The sequence below is a fragment of the Lontra canadensis genome, unplaced genomic scaffold (assembly GCF_010015895.1).
Source record: "Lontra canadensis isolate GAN:19392208 unplaced genomic scaffold, GSC_riverotter_1.0 scaffold20, whole genome shotgun sequence".
NCBI lineage: Eukaryota > Metazoa > Chordata > Mammalia > Carnivora > Mustelidae > Lontra > Lontra canadensis.
The window spans coordinates 11,877,126-11,895,417 of record NW_022631014.1 but is presented as its reverse complement, the minus strand read 5'-3'; the positions used below and the strand labels follow the sequence as shown (position 1 = coordinate 11,895,417).

General features: G+C 36.0%; 1 protein-coding gene across 12 annotated transcripts in view; it reads right to left on the bottom strand.

The window, feature by feature from the left end:
* RBMS3 (RNA binding motif single stranded interacting protein 3) overlaps positions 1 to 18,292 on the bottom strand; it is a 691,543-nt gene that overhangs the window by 116,487 nt on the left and 556,764 nt on the right. For 6 of the 12 annotated variants that reach the window (XM_032861016.1, XM_032861015.1, XM_032861014.1 and 3 more), the window contains exon 9: positions 3,791 to 3,829. The exons of the other annotated variants lie outside the window; for them this stretch is intronic. In XM_032861016.1, coding sequence (XP_032716907.1) covers positions 3,791 to 3,829 — 39 coding nt within the window. The remainder of the gene's footprint in view (positions 1 to 3,790; positions 3,830 to 18,292) is intronic. 12 annotated transcript variants of the gene reach the window in all.

Below are 18,292 nucleotides of genomic sequence, written 5' to 3'. Positions count from 1 at the left end.
CACACAAATACTTTTATCTTACTTTCCATGATTTAAGTTTACTGTATCCTATACATTTTTCTACCCTTACTGCCAAGACTAGCATTTTTACAACTCACACATCAGAATCCACCAGTGAGTTAAGAGTTTATATTATAAATCCAGATAAACCAAAGAACAATACAGTTTGGATGATTTCCATTTCTACTTCATAAACCATCTGCTTTCTAATCTGGTATCCTTATAATTTCTCACTATTGTCAAGAGCACCTATTATTATATGTCTCATGGCTGAAAAAAAAAAAAAAGCAAGAATAAATCCTGTGGTCAGGATAAAAATAAAAGCTACTCAAAATGCATTCGACCTTTCAGAAGAAAATGTTAAGAAATATTTATTTTAAAATAGATAGTATGCCTCGGGGTGTGTAGGTAATGAGTCACAGAGTGCTTGTCCAATATATTGTTAGTACCTGTCCTACTAAGAGTGGTAGAAAGGCAAGGTCATTTACATAAAATGGAAATTCTAGGCCTTGTGGCTAATAAGGAGGTGGGTTTGTTTTGTTTCTAAGAATAAAATCACCTTTGAAAAACTAAACTTCTATAATAGGCATAGTTTCAGAAAAGAATAATAAACTTCATGACTGTTGATTCACAGCCTACCTCCTTCCTTCATACACATCATCACATTTGATCCTCACAACAACCCTATGAAGTAGGCAGGAGAAACAGTTCCTCCATTTTAAAGATGAAGACACTGAAGCTTGGAAAGGTCAAGTGACTTGCTCAAGGTCACACATTAGGAGGCAGAATCAGATTCCAGCCCGGGTCTTCTGAGGCTCCCTCCCACCACCTATGACACTGACCAAAAGTCTGCATGAGTCCTGATGATCATCTCCAGCAATGTGGGAGAAGTTTCTCTGTGGGTGTATGGGCATACCACCTTTTGTATCCAACACTGTCAATCTGGTTACTGCTTTTGAGTAGAAACAGAATGTAGAGTGAAACACAAAACTAAGTCGTCGTCAGTTAGATATTTTCCCTTCGTTTTTAAAATTTAAAAGTGAATGAGACTGATGTCAATTTCCCGGCCTCGATAGTGTACTACAATTACGTTAAGATATAACAATGGAAAGAAATGGGGTGAAGGGTACACAGGGTCTCCTTGTACCTTTTTCTTCCAACTTCTCATGAATCTATAATTATTTCAAAAGAAAAAGAAAAAAAAATGAATTAACTTTGAGGACTTCTATGGAAGACAAGAAAAATCATAAAAAACTTTGGAGAAAAGAAAAAGGAGTTTTTGTGTTTTGAATTTCAGTTTAGGTGAAGGTAGTTTTCCTGTTGGGCTCATTGAATTACTCAGATTTCACACATAACTAAAATGGAAATTCTCAGGCTTTCCAAAATAGGGCCTGAAGTCCAGTATGCCCTGCTATATTCAAGCTTCGATCAGACACATTATTTTTCCCCAAAATTTTTAAAATTGTTATTAAGATTGGTATGAAGAACAAGTGTGGAGAGTCATATATGCATAGGATTGGCATACAGGGAACACACATAAATTGAAAAGGAGTTTGGCAAGCAAAGTTGAGATGACTGGCAGAAGTTAACAGAGGTTATCATGCTTAGCGAAATAAGTCAATCAGAGAAAGACAACTATCATATGATCTCCCTGCTATGAGGGAGAGGAGATGCAACATGGGGGGTTAATGTGGTAGGAGAAGAGTAAATGAAACAAGTTGGGATTGGGAGGGAGACAAACCATAAGTGACTCTTAATCTCACAAAACAAACTGAGGGTTGCTGGGCAGAGGGGGGTTGGGAGAGGGGAGGTTATGGACATTGGGTAGGGTATGTGCTATGGTGAGTGCTGTGAAGTTTGTAAATGTGGAGATTCACAGACCTGTACCCCTGGGGGGGAAAATTATATATATATATATATATATATATATATATATATATTATTTATTTATTTATAAAAAATAAAATTATTAAAAAAAAAAGAAGTTAACAGAGGTGCACTGAGAGCACATGTTTAATGATAACTGCATCTTACTCATGTTAAGAAAATATGCAACTGATAATACAACAAGCTGGGGGGACTAGAAAATGAGAAGCAAAAGCAGTGGTGCCAAAACACAAAGAGACCCTGGGGTGCCTGGCTGGGTCAGTTGGTTAAGTGTCCAGCTCTTAGTTTTAGCTCAGGTCGTGATCTCAGTGATGTGAGATGGAGTCCCATGCTCAGCAGGGAGTCTGCTTGAGATTCTCTCTCCCTCTCCCACTGCCCCCCCCCACTGGTGCTGTCTCACTCTCAAATAAACAAATCCTTTAAACACACACACACATACACACCCTAAGTCTAAATTCTTCTCAAGATGGGACCTCTGTCATGTGACCAATGGGAGACTGGTTCTAGGCTGAAGACTCTTGAGAATGGGCCTGTCCAGGATACAGCTCATAATCCATGGTTGGGCTGGCTACTGGAGAGGGCAGTTGTAAAAGTTGTTCATTGGGGATGAGATTTCTCTCTTAGAAACACTCATCTCCTTTCCCCTAATTTATTCAAGATGGCACACTAGAGATGGAAGGAAAAAATGGGCTTTATACTCAATAGAGATATTGTTTGTTTGTGAAAGGTTTAGGATGAAATCATACCTTCAGCCTTCTAACCACCACAGATTGTTTAAATCCTAGGGGACTGGTAGGAAGCCTTTCTTAGTCAACCTCATGTTTTCTTCTTTTCCTTGTACTTATTTTCCAGTAGTGCTCAGAGACCAATGTTATTTAGCCTTTTTTAAATTATGAATTGTCTTAAACATTCTCTTCTTATGTCATGTTTGTTCTGGAAACTTTAGGTAAGGATTTTTAATTTCTCCCATTTTATTTGAATTCCTTATGGACTATAGTTAACAAATCAGCTCTAGCTAGGAACATAGTAATTATCAACAAATTCTACCTTTTTGTTGAATATGCATATGATAATTAGAAAGCCTAAGTTGGCTTCTTCCTATATTTTACACCTCTATTCCATCTTTCAGGAGATGGAAAAGAACTAAATAGATGGCAATATGGTTTTGTGGAAAGAATATATATTTTGGACCTGGGTTCAATTCTTAACTCTGTTTTGTTCTAGCAGTGTGACCTTGGGCAAATTATTTAACCTGTTTGAACCTCAGTTTCCTCAACTGTTAAATGATTTAGTAATACCTACCTCATTAGATTGTTGTGAAATTTAAATGAGATTACATTTGTAAAGCGCCCAGCACAGTGCCTGGAGACAAGACACATACATAAATATTATAATACAAAGCAACATGTGGTAAGTGCCATATGAGTGGAATAGATGAGGTATAGAGGAGAGAGGCCGGGAATGATCAGGGAAGCCATGTAGAGGACATACAAATGAGTTGAACCTTGAGTAATGATTAGGATTCCCACAGATGGAGATGAGAATGGGAGGCCAGCTCAGACAAAAAGAATAGCACGGAAAAGATATAGAAACAAAAAGGGTAAGGTGAGTGATTCACTTGTAGTAGAATATTGTGGTGCAGGGTCAGTGGGAATTAAGACTCAAAAGATGGGAAGAACCTTCATTGCCTGGCTCCTTGGGGGGAGCCACTTTTTTGAGTAGGGAAATTATACCATCAAAGAGGGATTGGACAACAAGAAACAGCATGAGCGCCCTGGAAAACAGAGGGTAAATCCAGAGCGATAAGCAGCTGGAGTAGGCACTTGGTGACAGGAAGGTGGAGAGAATCTAAGGTGACATTATCATTGCAAAAGGGTAGGGAATGAACACAAGATTCACCTACTTCACGATTTTGCCTAGGGACAGTCCTGCCTCTGAGTACCTTTGGCAAGAGGAGACAAGAGATAGTTTCAGGTCATATGCATTTGGAACATTATGGGTAACAAAACAAGGCATGGGTTAAACAAAAGGTTGTTTAAACTTAACCCACTGGCTGAATATTGTACCACAGTACCTAACACTTGGCTGCATCTGGTTTTCATTTCATGTGTAACAGATTGTTGAGTTATAATTCCAATATAATCTTAATGCAGATTTTGCATTCAATTTCCTTTTGTTTCTTTCCACAAAGGTAAAAAAGAAAATCAATTTTGCTGCCCTGTCTAGCCACCTTTATACTAAGTGAGAACCATGAAATCATCATTATGTAATTATCAAATTTTATGGCATGTTTACAAACTCCAGAGTCACACAAAAAGTAAAATAACTTGGAACAAAACAAAAATGTCACACCACATATGTAGCAAAGTGATGTTTAATCCTGTCTCTCTCTTTCAAAAGAGCTTATTAGATTCACAAATATTTTCCATTTTTCAAGTTTACATTATTCAAGTATTGGAAGCATTTGCAATTTATTTAAAACAAAAGGGAGCATTTTTGTCATTTTCCAGCAGCAGTTGAGTTTTTGCTTAGTATTTCAGCCATAATATAGGATATTTCTAGTCCTCTCAGACAGAATCTATATTATAAGAGCTAAATATTTTAGAAGAAGTTTTAAAATGCAGTTTACTGGAATAATTAAGTTATTTAATTATTTTCAAGGGACATAGGGATTTCACTGAGACATACCTATTTGTCTTAGGAGCTAGATATTTGATTTTCATAAAATTAAAAGATCAGTAGGTTAAATGAAGAGGTAATAATCATGAAAATGCTGCTTAAAACGTGCTAGGTGGAGCATAGGCACTAATGGTTCAGAAAGATCCTCTGGACTGGAATGCTTGGTCTTATTGGAGGAGCTGAGCATCATTGACTATAACAAAGCCAAAGAGAAGATAGACTGATAGAATTCATTTTACAATTTTTGAAACTATTTTTATATTGTCATGTAAATGGGGATCAAAGAGTTTGAGGCAATAAACTTTATACAAACAGATCTACTCTGTAATTCTTGGGAAATTGAGATATCGATGCTTCAGTGTAACATTTCTCTTTTTTCTAAATTCTGCCTTGATAGATGATGCATCATAATTGTATGAGTAAAAATGAATAATCACAAGAATTTCCAATTTTCCATAATTGGATTTAGAGCACCACGTTAGTACATACAGAGTAAATATTATATATTCCAGTAAATATTATATGCTGAATTAGCACAAGATGAGTTCAGGAAACCAAGGAAGAAAAGGATAATGTAATTTTCTGGATATTATCTTGAATGAGTTTATTTCTTGTGACCAATTTTAACAATATTTACAACTGTTAATGGGTTATAATTAAAAACTCAATAAATAAAATAAGGTGACTTTAGAGGTGATATGGGTACAAGGGCTTAAAAATCACAATGTGTTATAAATGTTTAGGTCTGTTATGGTAGCAAAATCTCACTTAACTTTGTTTATATTTATTTCCCAGTATTTCTTTTTAGAAAACATGTCTTTTAATGAAGAAATCCTGATACAAAATTATATGTAAGATATGGGACAAAAATTAAAATTTTAAAAATTAATAAAAAACTCTAGAAATAGAACAAAAATTTCAACAATGTTAAATGTCAAAATATTAGAGTGTTATAACTATTAAATGATTTTTTCCCCTTCACATATTTTTATTGACTTTCTGAAGCTGTATATAAATAGAATTATTTTTAAAAGGGGGAAAATCCCTTTAATTTTCATTAAGGAGATATAATTTTCATTGTATCTTCTATAAATTGTTTTTAATTTTTAAAATTCAGGAGGAAAAACAAAAGGCATATCACTCACCAAGCCAAAGATAAAGGCTTAACCCACTGAGCCATCCAGGCGCCCCTGATTTCCTTCTTCTTTCAACATTCCTTTCTCTTGGATTCCCTGTGAGCCTAGTTTTCTTCTGACCTCAAAGAGCAAATTGTCCTTGATGCTACTTGCAGCCACCCCCGCCCCTTTGAGATGCCTGCAGGTACTCAGGTCCTTCTTTTCTGCTTCTGCACTGTGATGACATTCACTTTCCAATCCCAACTATTTATTATTTATGTCTCTGTGATTCCTGAATCTTGGTCTCAATCTCAAGTATCTATACTGAATTCCACACATTTATTGTGAAGTTAAATTACTAAATCGAATGTATGGTCAGCAACTTTTTTTCAACTTATCATTTCTGGTTTGTGTGTTTACTAATAAGCATCATTTTTCAAGTTATCATTTCTGGTTTGTGTGTTTACTAATATCCTTGGGCAGAGATACCCTCTCCTGCCTCTGCTTGCCACTCCCTTCCAATCCATCCACACCATTGTTCTGTGAGGATTGCTCTTGTGATACAGAAAACATCATAGTCCTTGCTTGGTGAGTGGAGATGGGGGAAGGGTTGGGATTGCTGAGAGTCCTTTCCAATGCAGCAGGGAAGCCAGTGTACCTGAACCAAATCATGAGCAAGAGCCTAGGAAAAATCAGAGACAGTCAGAACACCTAGAGGCCCCATATACCCAAGTTACTAACTCGGAGTGCAGAGAAGACTGTGAAAAGTCATTTTGATATCGTCAGGGGTTTGTCAGAAATCAAGCAAATGAAATGCAGGGGATTTATCACTTCAAAAAGTAGCAAAGACAGGCAGAGAATAGAGAAAATTCACCTCTCTATGTTTCAGGGAAGAACATTAAGGGAAGTCATGCTGTTGTTTATATACTCTGTCATCAGAGCATTTGTCCTTCTTGGCTTTTACTGAAGCATTCTAGTCAGGCAGAGAATTTCTCCCTTATATGGCAAAAAAGAGGGACAAGACAAAAAGATGCAGACAGAATTAAGGCTGGAAGGCTGAGAAAGCCAATGGCTGCACAAATAAAAAGTCATCAAAAGGGAAACAAAAGGAAAGGTATGATGTGGCTGGCTGAAGTTCTCAAAGCTCCGGTCTGACGTTGTCATTAAAACCCAAGTTAAATTAAGTCTTGCTTGATTATTATAAAAGAGACAAGAGAACATTACCATATTACGTAGGCACTTCTGTTTCTATCTCAATCTGAATAACTGAACGTAGTAGACTCCAAGACATTGTGTGTGTGTGTGTTTCACATTTTACTTTCTGTGAAATTGGGGCTTACACGATGATTGATGGCATTTGAGTTTAGAAACTTTCTCCTCTTTTTAGTGATATTTAGAATAATATTTCATCTTTAATTGATGGTATTATAGAGTCAATGATGTAGTGTATATACTGTTAAAACCCCACCATAACACAGTAAGTAAGGTGAAAAATATTAAATGTTGAGGTTGCTACCAGGGTAAGCCTGTGCAACTGAATAGGTGGGAGTTCCATGTATCTGACTAATTGATTTATATTCTCCCAGGGCCCAGCTGTAGTTTGATGCTATATGGAGCTTGTAAGCTGTGGCTTAAATATTGATGGGGATAATTCTGGCTCTCAAGGCAGCCTGGGATTGCCATGACAGTGCCAACAACTCCAGAAATCTCTCAGTTGGTTGATGCCCCCACTTAGTTGCCATGGAGACTGGTTCAAGGGAATTGGAGAACATGGAGATCAACTATCAGCCTTTCTCCTTATAATTCTTGATATAATCTTCCCATCCTTCAGCACCTCATAAACCCCATGCCCCAGCCTCCTCCCCAAGAATATAAGCATGTTTTCTCATCCCCTTTTTTTGAGAATGGAGATTAGGGAGATGTGTAGAACTCATCATCAAATGCATCATATCCAGAGTTACACTAGTACAGGAATTTACAAGATCTGCTTTTTATCTTTAGTGATCATAGGTTAGAAAATATGGGCCCAGCAGCTTTAAAATAAGAACACTTAACCGAGTAAGAAAGTTTCTATGTTATACTACTGAGCATTCAAGTTATTGTGCCAACCAGGAAGATTTTTTTGAGATTATGAGTATCATTCACCTTGAGCCTGCTCTCTAAATTGTCAGTAAAGCACATGAAAGAAATAAGAGTACATTTGGTGGGCTGGCTAACAAATTCACTTGCAGGTGTTGCAATGCATCATAACAGCTCTTTTTAAGACCACATATGGAAAGACTCTTCTTCAGTTCAAGGTTAAAAGAACTATTTGCAGAACCTGGCAATGTTGTTAGATATATCTTAATTTTTTCCAAGGTCCCATTAAAGAAAATAATTGGACAATTAAACGCCAAGCATCATGATATACCCAAAGGAAATTGTGAACTATATAGATGATTTTTCTACCTTCATGGAATATGGTCAAAGATAACGTGAATCTACATCCTTTTACTGCTAAGTTTTAAAATAGTTCCTTAGATATATTATTTTCCTTAAAGTATTTTTTATTTCTAATGGTTCATTGGGGCAATACTTCAACTCCATATCTCTGAAACATAAATTTTCTAATGTTCGGTATTGTAAAATTAAATTGCAGTCAATATGGCTCCAAAGCTAATAGAAATGATATATTTCTGGGCCTTGTCAGGTTCTTCTTATACTTAATAAGAAGGATGTTGACTGGTGACTGATCAAAGGGTTTGTGAGCTGGGTGCACTATTCCAAACAGAGCCAACTGAAGGTAAAAGGGACACATGGTTAAGTTGCGTCTTGTCTTCCTCGCTGATAAGAATTCTCAAAGTGTGTGCTATTCAGCAGCATTGGTAACAGCTAGTGACAGCCAATGTTTTCATAAACTCAACAAAATATTCTGTTCAGAGTATTCTTCATAAATGGTGACCATAGGGATAACATTTTTCCTCCAGATTTTATGCAACCTTTTTGCTATTACTTCTATAGCCATCTATGTGCTCTTCAACATCAAATATTTACCATATAAATGTGAATCATTTGGATTTCTAAAGTAAAGAGCCAATATAGCTTTCTCCTCTGATGCAGATAGGTGGGTAAATAAGAATTTTTTAAGTGACAATAGAAATAATTCAATGTGTTAGGCTGATGACTAAGCTAAGGAAGATATATGAAGCTTTACACTGCATCAAATGTTTAGTGATCTTTACAGAGTAATTACAAGCCACTGGTCACTCATGGACTCATTCAATTCATGAAAATAGGATCAGAGCTTTTTCTAAATTCCTTAAAATTTTACACTTTTTGGTTGAGTAGAGTAAATCTATTGTCTTTATTGATAACAATTGACAACTGACTCTAACAAAATTCTCCAAATAAAGACCATTAAATAAAGATAGTTGGCTGCATGCATTGGTACAGTTACTTTTGACACTTACGCACATTGCTTTTTACGTCAGTGGAAGAGACATAAACTTAACCAGTAACTGGCTCTCACTTAATAACAATAATCATAAAACAAGATACAATTGATTCTTATTATTATTGCAGCAATTATATTCTATAAAGTCACCATAAACACCGAATTATGAATACAACTCATTGTCTCTAGAGGAAGTACAGTGTTAGTTTCCTACAAGCCTCTGTTCACATTTTCATCAACTAATTAATATACAACCTTCTTTTAGTTGTGTTTTTATCTAAGGATGCCTTATTAAATAAATATTTTTGATTCAGCAACAATGAACTCAAAGCCAACAGCACTGTAAGTCATGCTTAAACAAAGCTTATCTCCATTTTTTTTTCATGTTGTCTCCATTAGACACATCATGGATTTCCTGCACTTAGAAACACTAGACATTACTTCAGTACTACACTTGGGGGCCCTTTTAAACAGTGAAATCACCAATGAAAAACACAAACATGCAAAAAATGTGATCCTAAATAAAGCAAGAAAAGAACTCTTATTAAAAGGGTAAGAGTTGACACAATAAGGCAGAGAACATCTCTTGTTCAACTTCATCTGGGACTGTGTGTGCTTGGTGACTCAGACTTTTTAAGTTTATTATTTGAATTTCAGTAGGGTTAACACACAGTATACTAGTTTCAGGTATACAATATAGTGATTCAATAATTATATTTTACTCAGTTCTCATCACAGTAACTGTACTCTTTAATCCCCAGCTGACATGAACTTTTTAATGCTTTTCACAAATGATCATGAAAACACCATGAGTATTAATTCTGGGTTATAAATAAATTTTAGCAAGTAGGTAAACTTGCAAACATGGAGCCCATGAATAATGGTAGTCAACTGATTTTTTAAAAAATATTTATTTATTTATTTGATGGAGTGGAAGGAGGGAGAGTTGCCGGGAGGAGGAGAGGGAGAAGGGAGAGAGAGCATCTTAAGCAGGCTTCATGCCCAGTGCAGAGACCAACAAGGGGCTCACTTTGATGACCCTGAGATCATGACCTGAGCCAAAACCAAGAGTTGGACGCTCAACTGACTGAACCACCCAGGAGCCCCTCAGCTGTATCTTCTTTCAAATGACAATTTCATGAGTCTGAGTCTTTGAGTAAATGAAAGGCAATTTTATAAATGGGATTAGTACTATTATTTATAAGAATTCTAAAAATTCCTTTCACAAAAGAATTTGGTAATAATACTCTTGAAATAGATTTGAATATGGAAAGTTAACAATCATCAACATTTAGCACTCTGAAGCCATAAAATGTACAAGAAAATTCCTGCTTCCCAACTCTTTGTTAAATCCAGTAGGTCACCTGTTGTGGCATTGGCATGTTTCTTTGTAAGAGATAATTGCTTTGAATGATACTGGAAAGTCCTTGTGCATAAGGAATACTTTTCATGGCCACAGACATATAGAAGCACCTTCTATATCCAAAATTAATTGCCATTATGTGCCAGAATAGGTAGGTTAATAATTCATTTTCCTTCTCTTGAAAAACATCAACTATGTAATTCCACAGTTCTCCACAGTGGCTCAATTTTTTCCTTGGTATCTAGCAATAGTCCATATTTTCTTTTACTTTTCTTTCTTTTTTTCTCCATCTAAGTCCCTCTCATCTTGGCAGTTCCTGGCTTTTATGATTACATGACCTTCCAGAGAAAAGTGGCTAGAAATTTGAACACCACTTAACGGTTCAGTGCTAAATAGTGTTTGGAATGCAGGTGATGATTTGGAATGTGATCTTTTAAAAGCCTTAATAAAATGTGGGTCAAAGGGAAAATAAATGAATTTCTACTTGTTTTATAATATATTTTATTAAATAAGTCAAAATACAGTTGGAAAAATGATATTGGTAGCAGATTTACTTTCAAATAAATGTTGTATCAATTAAAAATAATCCCCATTTGGAAAATAAGTAGACATGACATGAAATTGGAAACTAAGGACTCAAGCATTTGAGTCATAAGAGACATACAGAAAAGCTGGCTTTCAGATTAAAAAGTTCTGAGTTGTGTTGATGATATTATGAGAGTGATAATAATAGCTAATACTGAAGTGATTCTAATTTTCCAGGAGCTATGCTCAGGGCTTTACCCTCACCACTTCATTTAACCCTCCCAACCACCAAATATGCATTTTTAACCATGAGTTTTGTCACCCAGCTCAAAGGCTGTGGATTTGTGGCTGAAATGCTCAAGTTTGCCCCCTATCTATAAAGGCAGACTGTCTGGTAAAATATGAAGAATAGCAAAGAATACTGAGCACATCACAGATGTTGACACACATGAATCCTTAAAATTCAGAAAGAATTATTATTCTCACTAGGTGCATTAGAGAGAAGGACACAAGATTGACTCTATCACACCCAAGCTCCAATTGCTCCTCTAAATATTATTCTCTCTGTGCCATTCCGTACCCAGGGGACAGGGGCATTTACTGGACAAGTAAGGAGGTGGAACTTTTCAACTCTGGGGTAATTTTTCTGGTTTGTAAATGCATATAAGTCAGTTTCTCAGTTACCTACACCAAAAAGCAAACACATAATCAATCAAACAGTTAATAGTAACAAGACAAGTGTGTACTGACATTCTTGTGGCTGCTACTTTTGTTATTTTTATATTTTTATTTTGGCTTTGTTTTTCTTTCACTGTAGTGTAAGGGGATAGAGCTAGTTATAGTCAGTGATTGTACTTCCATGGTACTAAATTATATTCTACCCAATGTTTAATTGTGTACTTTACAGGCAGAAAAGATCTTTGCCATTTTAGGTTCCAAAGGGATGGGGGAATCTGTCTGTATGTTTATGTCATGTCCATTATGTCCAGTCCTGTGTGTCCTCTCACTAGGGTACACTCAGTAAGTGCTCATTGACTGAATGTTTTTTGTTTAAACTGCTCCTTTTATTTTAAAAATCTATTTCTAACAGAATGCTTCTCTTTAAAAGATAATTTCTGCAAAAAGGAGTCATATATTGAGAAAGTGAGAAAGCAAATAGGAAACATAAGGAGATAGAGGGGTTCTCATGGTAACAGTAGAGTTCTTTTTAAAGTTTTATTATTATTTTTTAAAAGATTTTATTTTTTTGACAGAGAGAGAGATCACAAGTAGGCAGAGAGGCAGGCAGAGGGAGAGGGGGAAGCAGGCTCCCTGCTGAGCAGAGAGCCAGATGCAGGGCTCAATCCCAGGACCCTGGGACTATGACCTGAGACGAAGGCAGAGGCTTAAGCCACTGAGCCACCCAGGCATCCCAACAGTACAGTTCTAATATACATTCAGGACAAGGGGTCTTCCTTATACCTCATTATGTCCTGGGGACACAGCATAAAGTACAAGTCATGGAAGGAGCAAACGCCTTTTGACAAGAGTAGCGGTGATTATGGTGATGGAGACACAGCTGAAATTCAGAATTATGATGAATTCTGTGGGTACTCACTTTCTTTCAGAAAAATAAAAACAAAAGCAAACATAAAAATTAAGATATGGATCTCAAAGGAAACGTTTATCTTGAGTGGGAATATAGGATGTAACTTTTAGAATTCTATCTACTTAGAATTCTAAAAAAGGCATCTTTGTCTCAATCATAAATGGATTTAGTCAGAATGAATAATTACTCCTACTACCTTGAGGCAGTATGAGGAGGAGGCTGGATGTTTGGAATCAGGTTTATCAACTTTGTCTGCTCTCAGCTATGGACTTCGTCACAGTATGAGAAATCCCATTCTCCCACCCGATCTTTGCAGGCTTTCATTCACTTCCTGGCACTAGAGAGAATTTTTATTAATAGTAGCTGTGAATGGACAAGAGTTATAAAACTTTAAAGCACAGGGGAAATTTTCATCCATCACTGAAAACGAGTTGATTTCAGGTATGAAAATAGACAACATATTATCTGGGTTATAGATAATCTGGGTCATAACAGATCACATAACTTTAGTTGGCTGTGATAAAACTGATAAACTTAGGGTGCCTGGGTGGCTCAGTGGGTTAAAGCCTCTGCCTTCGGCTCAGGTCATGATCCCAGGGATCCTGGGATCAGGCCCCACATGGGGCTCTCTGCTCCGCAGGGAGCCTGCTTTCTCCTCTCTCTCTCTCTCTGCCTGCCTCTTTGCCTACTTGTGATCTCTGTCAAATAAATAAATAAAATCTTTAAAAAAAAAAAAACTTATAAACTTAGCTCAGTAAAATTGGATTTTGTGGCCATCTTAATGAGACCTAATTTAAGGAAATTAAAGTATATTCTTCAGTTTACTCCACCTCTTAAAAGATTTCAAACATATTCAGGCAGAGTCACAGGATTTCACTACTGTAAGGAACACAATTTACATCTGGTTTGTGTGAATGGTACCTGCTGGTATTAGGAAATGCATATACTATATCCCTGTACGCAAAGTTTGCAAATAGAAATGCACTCAAACAAAACATCTTTGAGATATATCATCACGTTTCCTCTAAAACATGCTCCTCATTCAGGAATAGTATTCCTTAGTATACCTAGAATGCATCCCCCAAAAAGCTTACTTCATTTTCTCCCCCAAAATAACCTTGTAAACTATTCCTAGGAACCTGAGTGCTGATTGTTAACAATATTATTTTAGCTCCCTTAATTCATCTCCATATCTAGACTGTGAAGACAATTTCATTAAATGTTTCATTTCCACAGTAAGGAAAAGTATCTTCAGAGCATCACATAGAACATATTTGTTATTGCTAATTGTTTTGAAATTGACTCTAGCAGAGAACTGTAAGATAGATAAAAGCAAGAAACACCATTTTATTGCTTTTAGTTTTATAATAAAATCTTGGTATTTCTTCACTAGACATGTGAAGTACTTCACTACTTTGTTGGGTTACTTCTTTTTTTTAATATTTATTTATTTGTTTATTTATTTTCTCACAATAGCACATACCCTCTTCAATGTCAATCTTCTAGCCACCCCATCCTTCCCCAGCCCCTTTCCAGTAACCCTCAGTTTGTTTCCTGAGGTTAAGAGTCTCTTATGGTTTGTCTCCTTCTCTGATTTCATCTTTTTCACTTTTCCTTCCCTTCCCCTATGATCCTCTGTCTTGTTTCTCAAGCTACTTCTTGTTTAATTGCCTTGTCTCTTGTTTGTGTCCATAGCCAAAATACTATTTCTTGGAGATATAATTCCCAAAGCAATTGTTATCAATGAAATTTACTGACTCAGTTACTATAGGGCTTGGGAAGATCTATGAAGGCTAGACTAGAGTTTCAAAGCCAGTGAAAAATAGAGTGTTTATGATATTTGTACTATTTAAGGATAATGTCCTAGCATGAAAACTTGGTGAAATATCACCATCTTCTGTAATTTGACACTTAGCATTTAGTTATATTTGAAAATTCTGAAGGAAATCTAGAGACTAGTCACAACAAATGTCAACATAAAGTAATTTCAATATTTGAGTAACTCTAATCATTGTAGTAGAAACATCCATCTTTTGATTTAAGCCACTGATCTTTACAACATAATTGAATGCTTTTGATCAGCTGTGCAAATTATTTGGGTACCAAAAAATTTGGTGGCTTTCTGCTAGTCATTCCAAACATTCTTTGGAAATATAGGAAGAAGGAACAGGAGTTCTTCATGTTCCTGATATTATGTGTGTGTGTGTAATTATATAGATTATTGAAATTATATATATTTGCTCATTTGCATGTTTTTAATTTTTTATTTAAGTAGAGTTGACACATAATGTTGTATTAGTTTCAGGTGTACAACACAGTGATTTGGCAAGTCTATACACTATTCTATGCTCACCACACATGTAGCTCCAATCTGTCACCAACAACCCTATTACAATACCACGAACTACTTTCTTTATGCCGTGTCTTTTATTCCTGTGACTCTTGATATATTTTTGATTGCTGATTCCAGATTCTATTCCCGATTCCAGACCAGTCATTTGGGAGAGCACTAACAAGATCAATTTGGGAAACATTCTGCCTGAAGTAAAGACTATGGCCTCAGCTGTAATGGGATATCTAGCCACTGCATTTCTTGAAAGTCATAGTGATGATAAAGTGAAACCATTTCTGAGCTAAGGGTGACATTAAAAACATTGCATCACCATTATGACAGAAGCACTGGCCAATCAGAATGTAAATGCTGGAGTAGCATCCTGGGAAACTCCTGGTGTGCCAGCCAGCACTCCATTCTTGTGAGATCATAAGAGGTCCTGCAGGAGGCATCATAATGGAAGGAGTGGAGGGGTCACACTGATGGATTAGTGTCAGCAGTTGTTTACATAATGAAAGAAGTATGTTTTACTATTTTAACAAGCAGAGTGGTTTTTCTGGTATATGGAAGTTGAATATGAGCCCTATGCTTGGCTCAAGCATCTCTAGGATAGTGGTTCTCAAAGTGTGGTCTAAGGATACCCGAGGGTTCTTGACATATTTTTAGGAGATCCATAGGTCCTCCCTTTTCCAATGGCATGTTTATGTGGAGTTAGATTTTCTTCATATAATTAAACCAAACAGAATATTGCACCAGGTTGAACGCTGATGCAGATATACAAATCTGGTCATCTTTTATTGAGTCAGACATTCAAGTGATTTGCAAAAATGTAAAAGAGTGCTATTATCAAAAAATTATCTTTGAAAGATACAATTTTTCCATAAAAATATTTTTGTTAACATGGGATGGCTTTATTGTTTTTTGATGAACTAAGAAGATAAAAAAATACAGAGACCAAAGAGTTTGTGGATTGCTGCATCAAGAAATGAAATGATGAGAACTGTAGAGCACTGGGAAAGAGAGGCCTAACAGCCCCAACCCCTGATTGCTCTACTTAGAGTTTTGGTTGTCACTTGAGGGATTAGTTAATGACTTTAAAATATCCCTGTGTATTTCAGTTATGCAAAAATACGTCCAGCAGCATATATTTGTATTTCAGAACCTTGCTAATTTACACTACTTTATGTGTATAAAGTTTTCAATACTGGATTTTTTTTGGGGGGGGTAAAGAAATATATTTCACTATGTTAAAAGAACTGTTATCAAAATGACACTCAGAAGAAAATAGCTTTACATAATAAATTAAAATTTTAATTAGCTTATCAATTGTCATGTGTAGATACTTCTTTGTTTATTTGTTTTAAAGATTTTATTTATTTATTTGACAGAGAGAGATCACAAGTAGGCAGAGAGGCAGGCAGAGAGGAGGAAGCAGGCTCCCTGCGGAGCAGAGAGCCCGATGCAAGACTGGGTCCCAGGACCCTGAGATCATGACCTGAGCCGAAGGCAAAGGCTTAAACCACTGAGCCACCCAGGCGCCCAATACTTCTAAGATACTTAAACGTTTCAGGAGAAATACTTTCTATTTTTTTTTTTTTAACCTGACTTTCATGGGAGAGGTAGAGAAAACATGAGCCTCATTCTGTAGTATTATCTCAAATACTGAAGCATCAGAATAGAAATTATCATCTTACATTCTGTCTAAGGCAACAGCGATTCAAAGGTTTACCATTACTTTATATAACAACAAAACAAAAACAAAAACAAAACAAAACAAAAACCCAAAAAGCAAAAAAGAAAACAAAATGAAAACCAACAAGCAAACAAACAAGTAAAAAACACCCAAAAGGATCTTCTAGGGTTGGGATGCCAAAGGGCTACAAAGAAAATGGAAAACAAGACCATCCATCAGAAATGGACTTCAAGGGAATATCCATGTCTCAGTCTTAATACTGCGTGAAGGAAGGGCACAGAGAAAATCTCTCCTGAGAATCTGACCCATGGTCTTTGCTTTCGTTACTGTTTCAATTCATGCAGCCAGTGTGGTCAAAGACCTTAAACAGAGAATGTAGGTAGTGTCCCCAGGTGACTAATAGGAGCAAATACAAATTGTCTTGTAATAATGCCATTGCTTATAAAAGGAGAACCAATTTCAGAAGTGTTAAAATGTCAAAAAACAACCATGAAAACATGTGTTTTAGAAATGATGAAATACAGTAATTAGAATTTCCTGGTATGTAAAAATTAATTAAATATTGCCTACATAGGAATAATTTGCATTATGCCATACTTTATCAACCATGCTGACATAATTTACTCTAGCAATCACAAAGCAAGGGGAAATAGAAGCAAAAACATATATTATGATGGACACACAAAGTTATGCAACATTCAGAGCGTCTACACGTAAGACAACAATCAAGATGTAAAAATTAACATGCTTATCTCAAAATCAAACTGACAAGCGTATGTTTAGTGCATGCTACTTGTTTTCCTAATTTCTTTCCTCTGAATGTGTCTACACACTTGGAATACATTTTTATGGGTCACAGATAAATTTATGAAGGTCCCTTGATTTTCACAGTTCAATAGGAAAATGTAGAACTCTTAAACAGCAACTTTTGAAAACAAAGACTAGGAATATATATTTAAAACCTATATTTAAACTACAAGATGCTCTGGGTGTTAAACTTGACTCCACAATGCTTCCGTGGCAATAGTATACATGTTCTTTACCATGACATCAACCTAAAGTCTTAGATTTATATGAGGTAGCAAAGTGGCAGCTCTGTCTACATTTCTCATATTTATTGGTTCAGTTCCTAAGAAATGTACATTCAAGTACAGTGTCTTGCTGAAGCTGGCATCCCTTTTGTGGATATGATAATTCAGGTTCTTATGGGGACAGGAACTGGGGTTTTGGTCATCACTGCCAAGTCAACTAATTGACTGTCAAGGTTTCTTGGTGATGGTTTATGATCCAGAAATCTCTCTCACCAGTGAGCATTTGACCCAATAGCATTTTAAAAGATCAAATGAGTCTTTCTAGACTACAGATATTTGATATGGGATGGATGTCACAATGAGTGCTGTCAGAAATCAGCTGTCTTTTGGAGGCAATGGGGCTAATTGTTGGTCACTAACCTCTACCTAAAACACAGGGGTCATTCCATTTCCCCTTCCTTTTTTGAACACAACACAGATAGCCTTTCTATAGTTGAAGTATCCAAACATTCCTTTTTCATTAGTTTCAAGTGTTCAGTGGTGATTCTCTTCTTTATGTCTTAAAATAATGAGTTATAGATTATACAATACTTGAACATAACTATACACTTTAAGAGAGGTTTTGAGACCTGCATGGAAATACTCA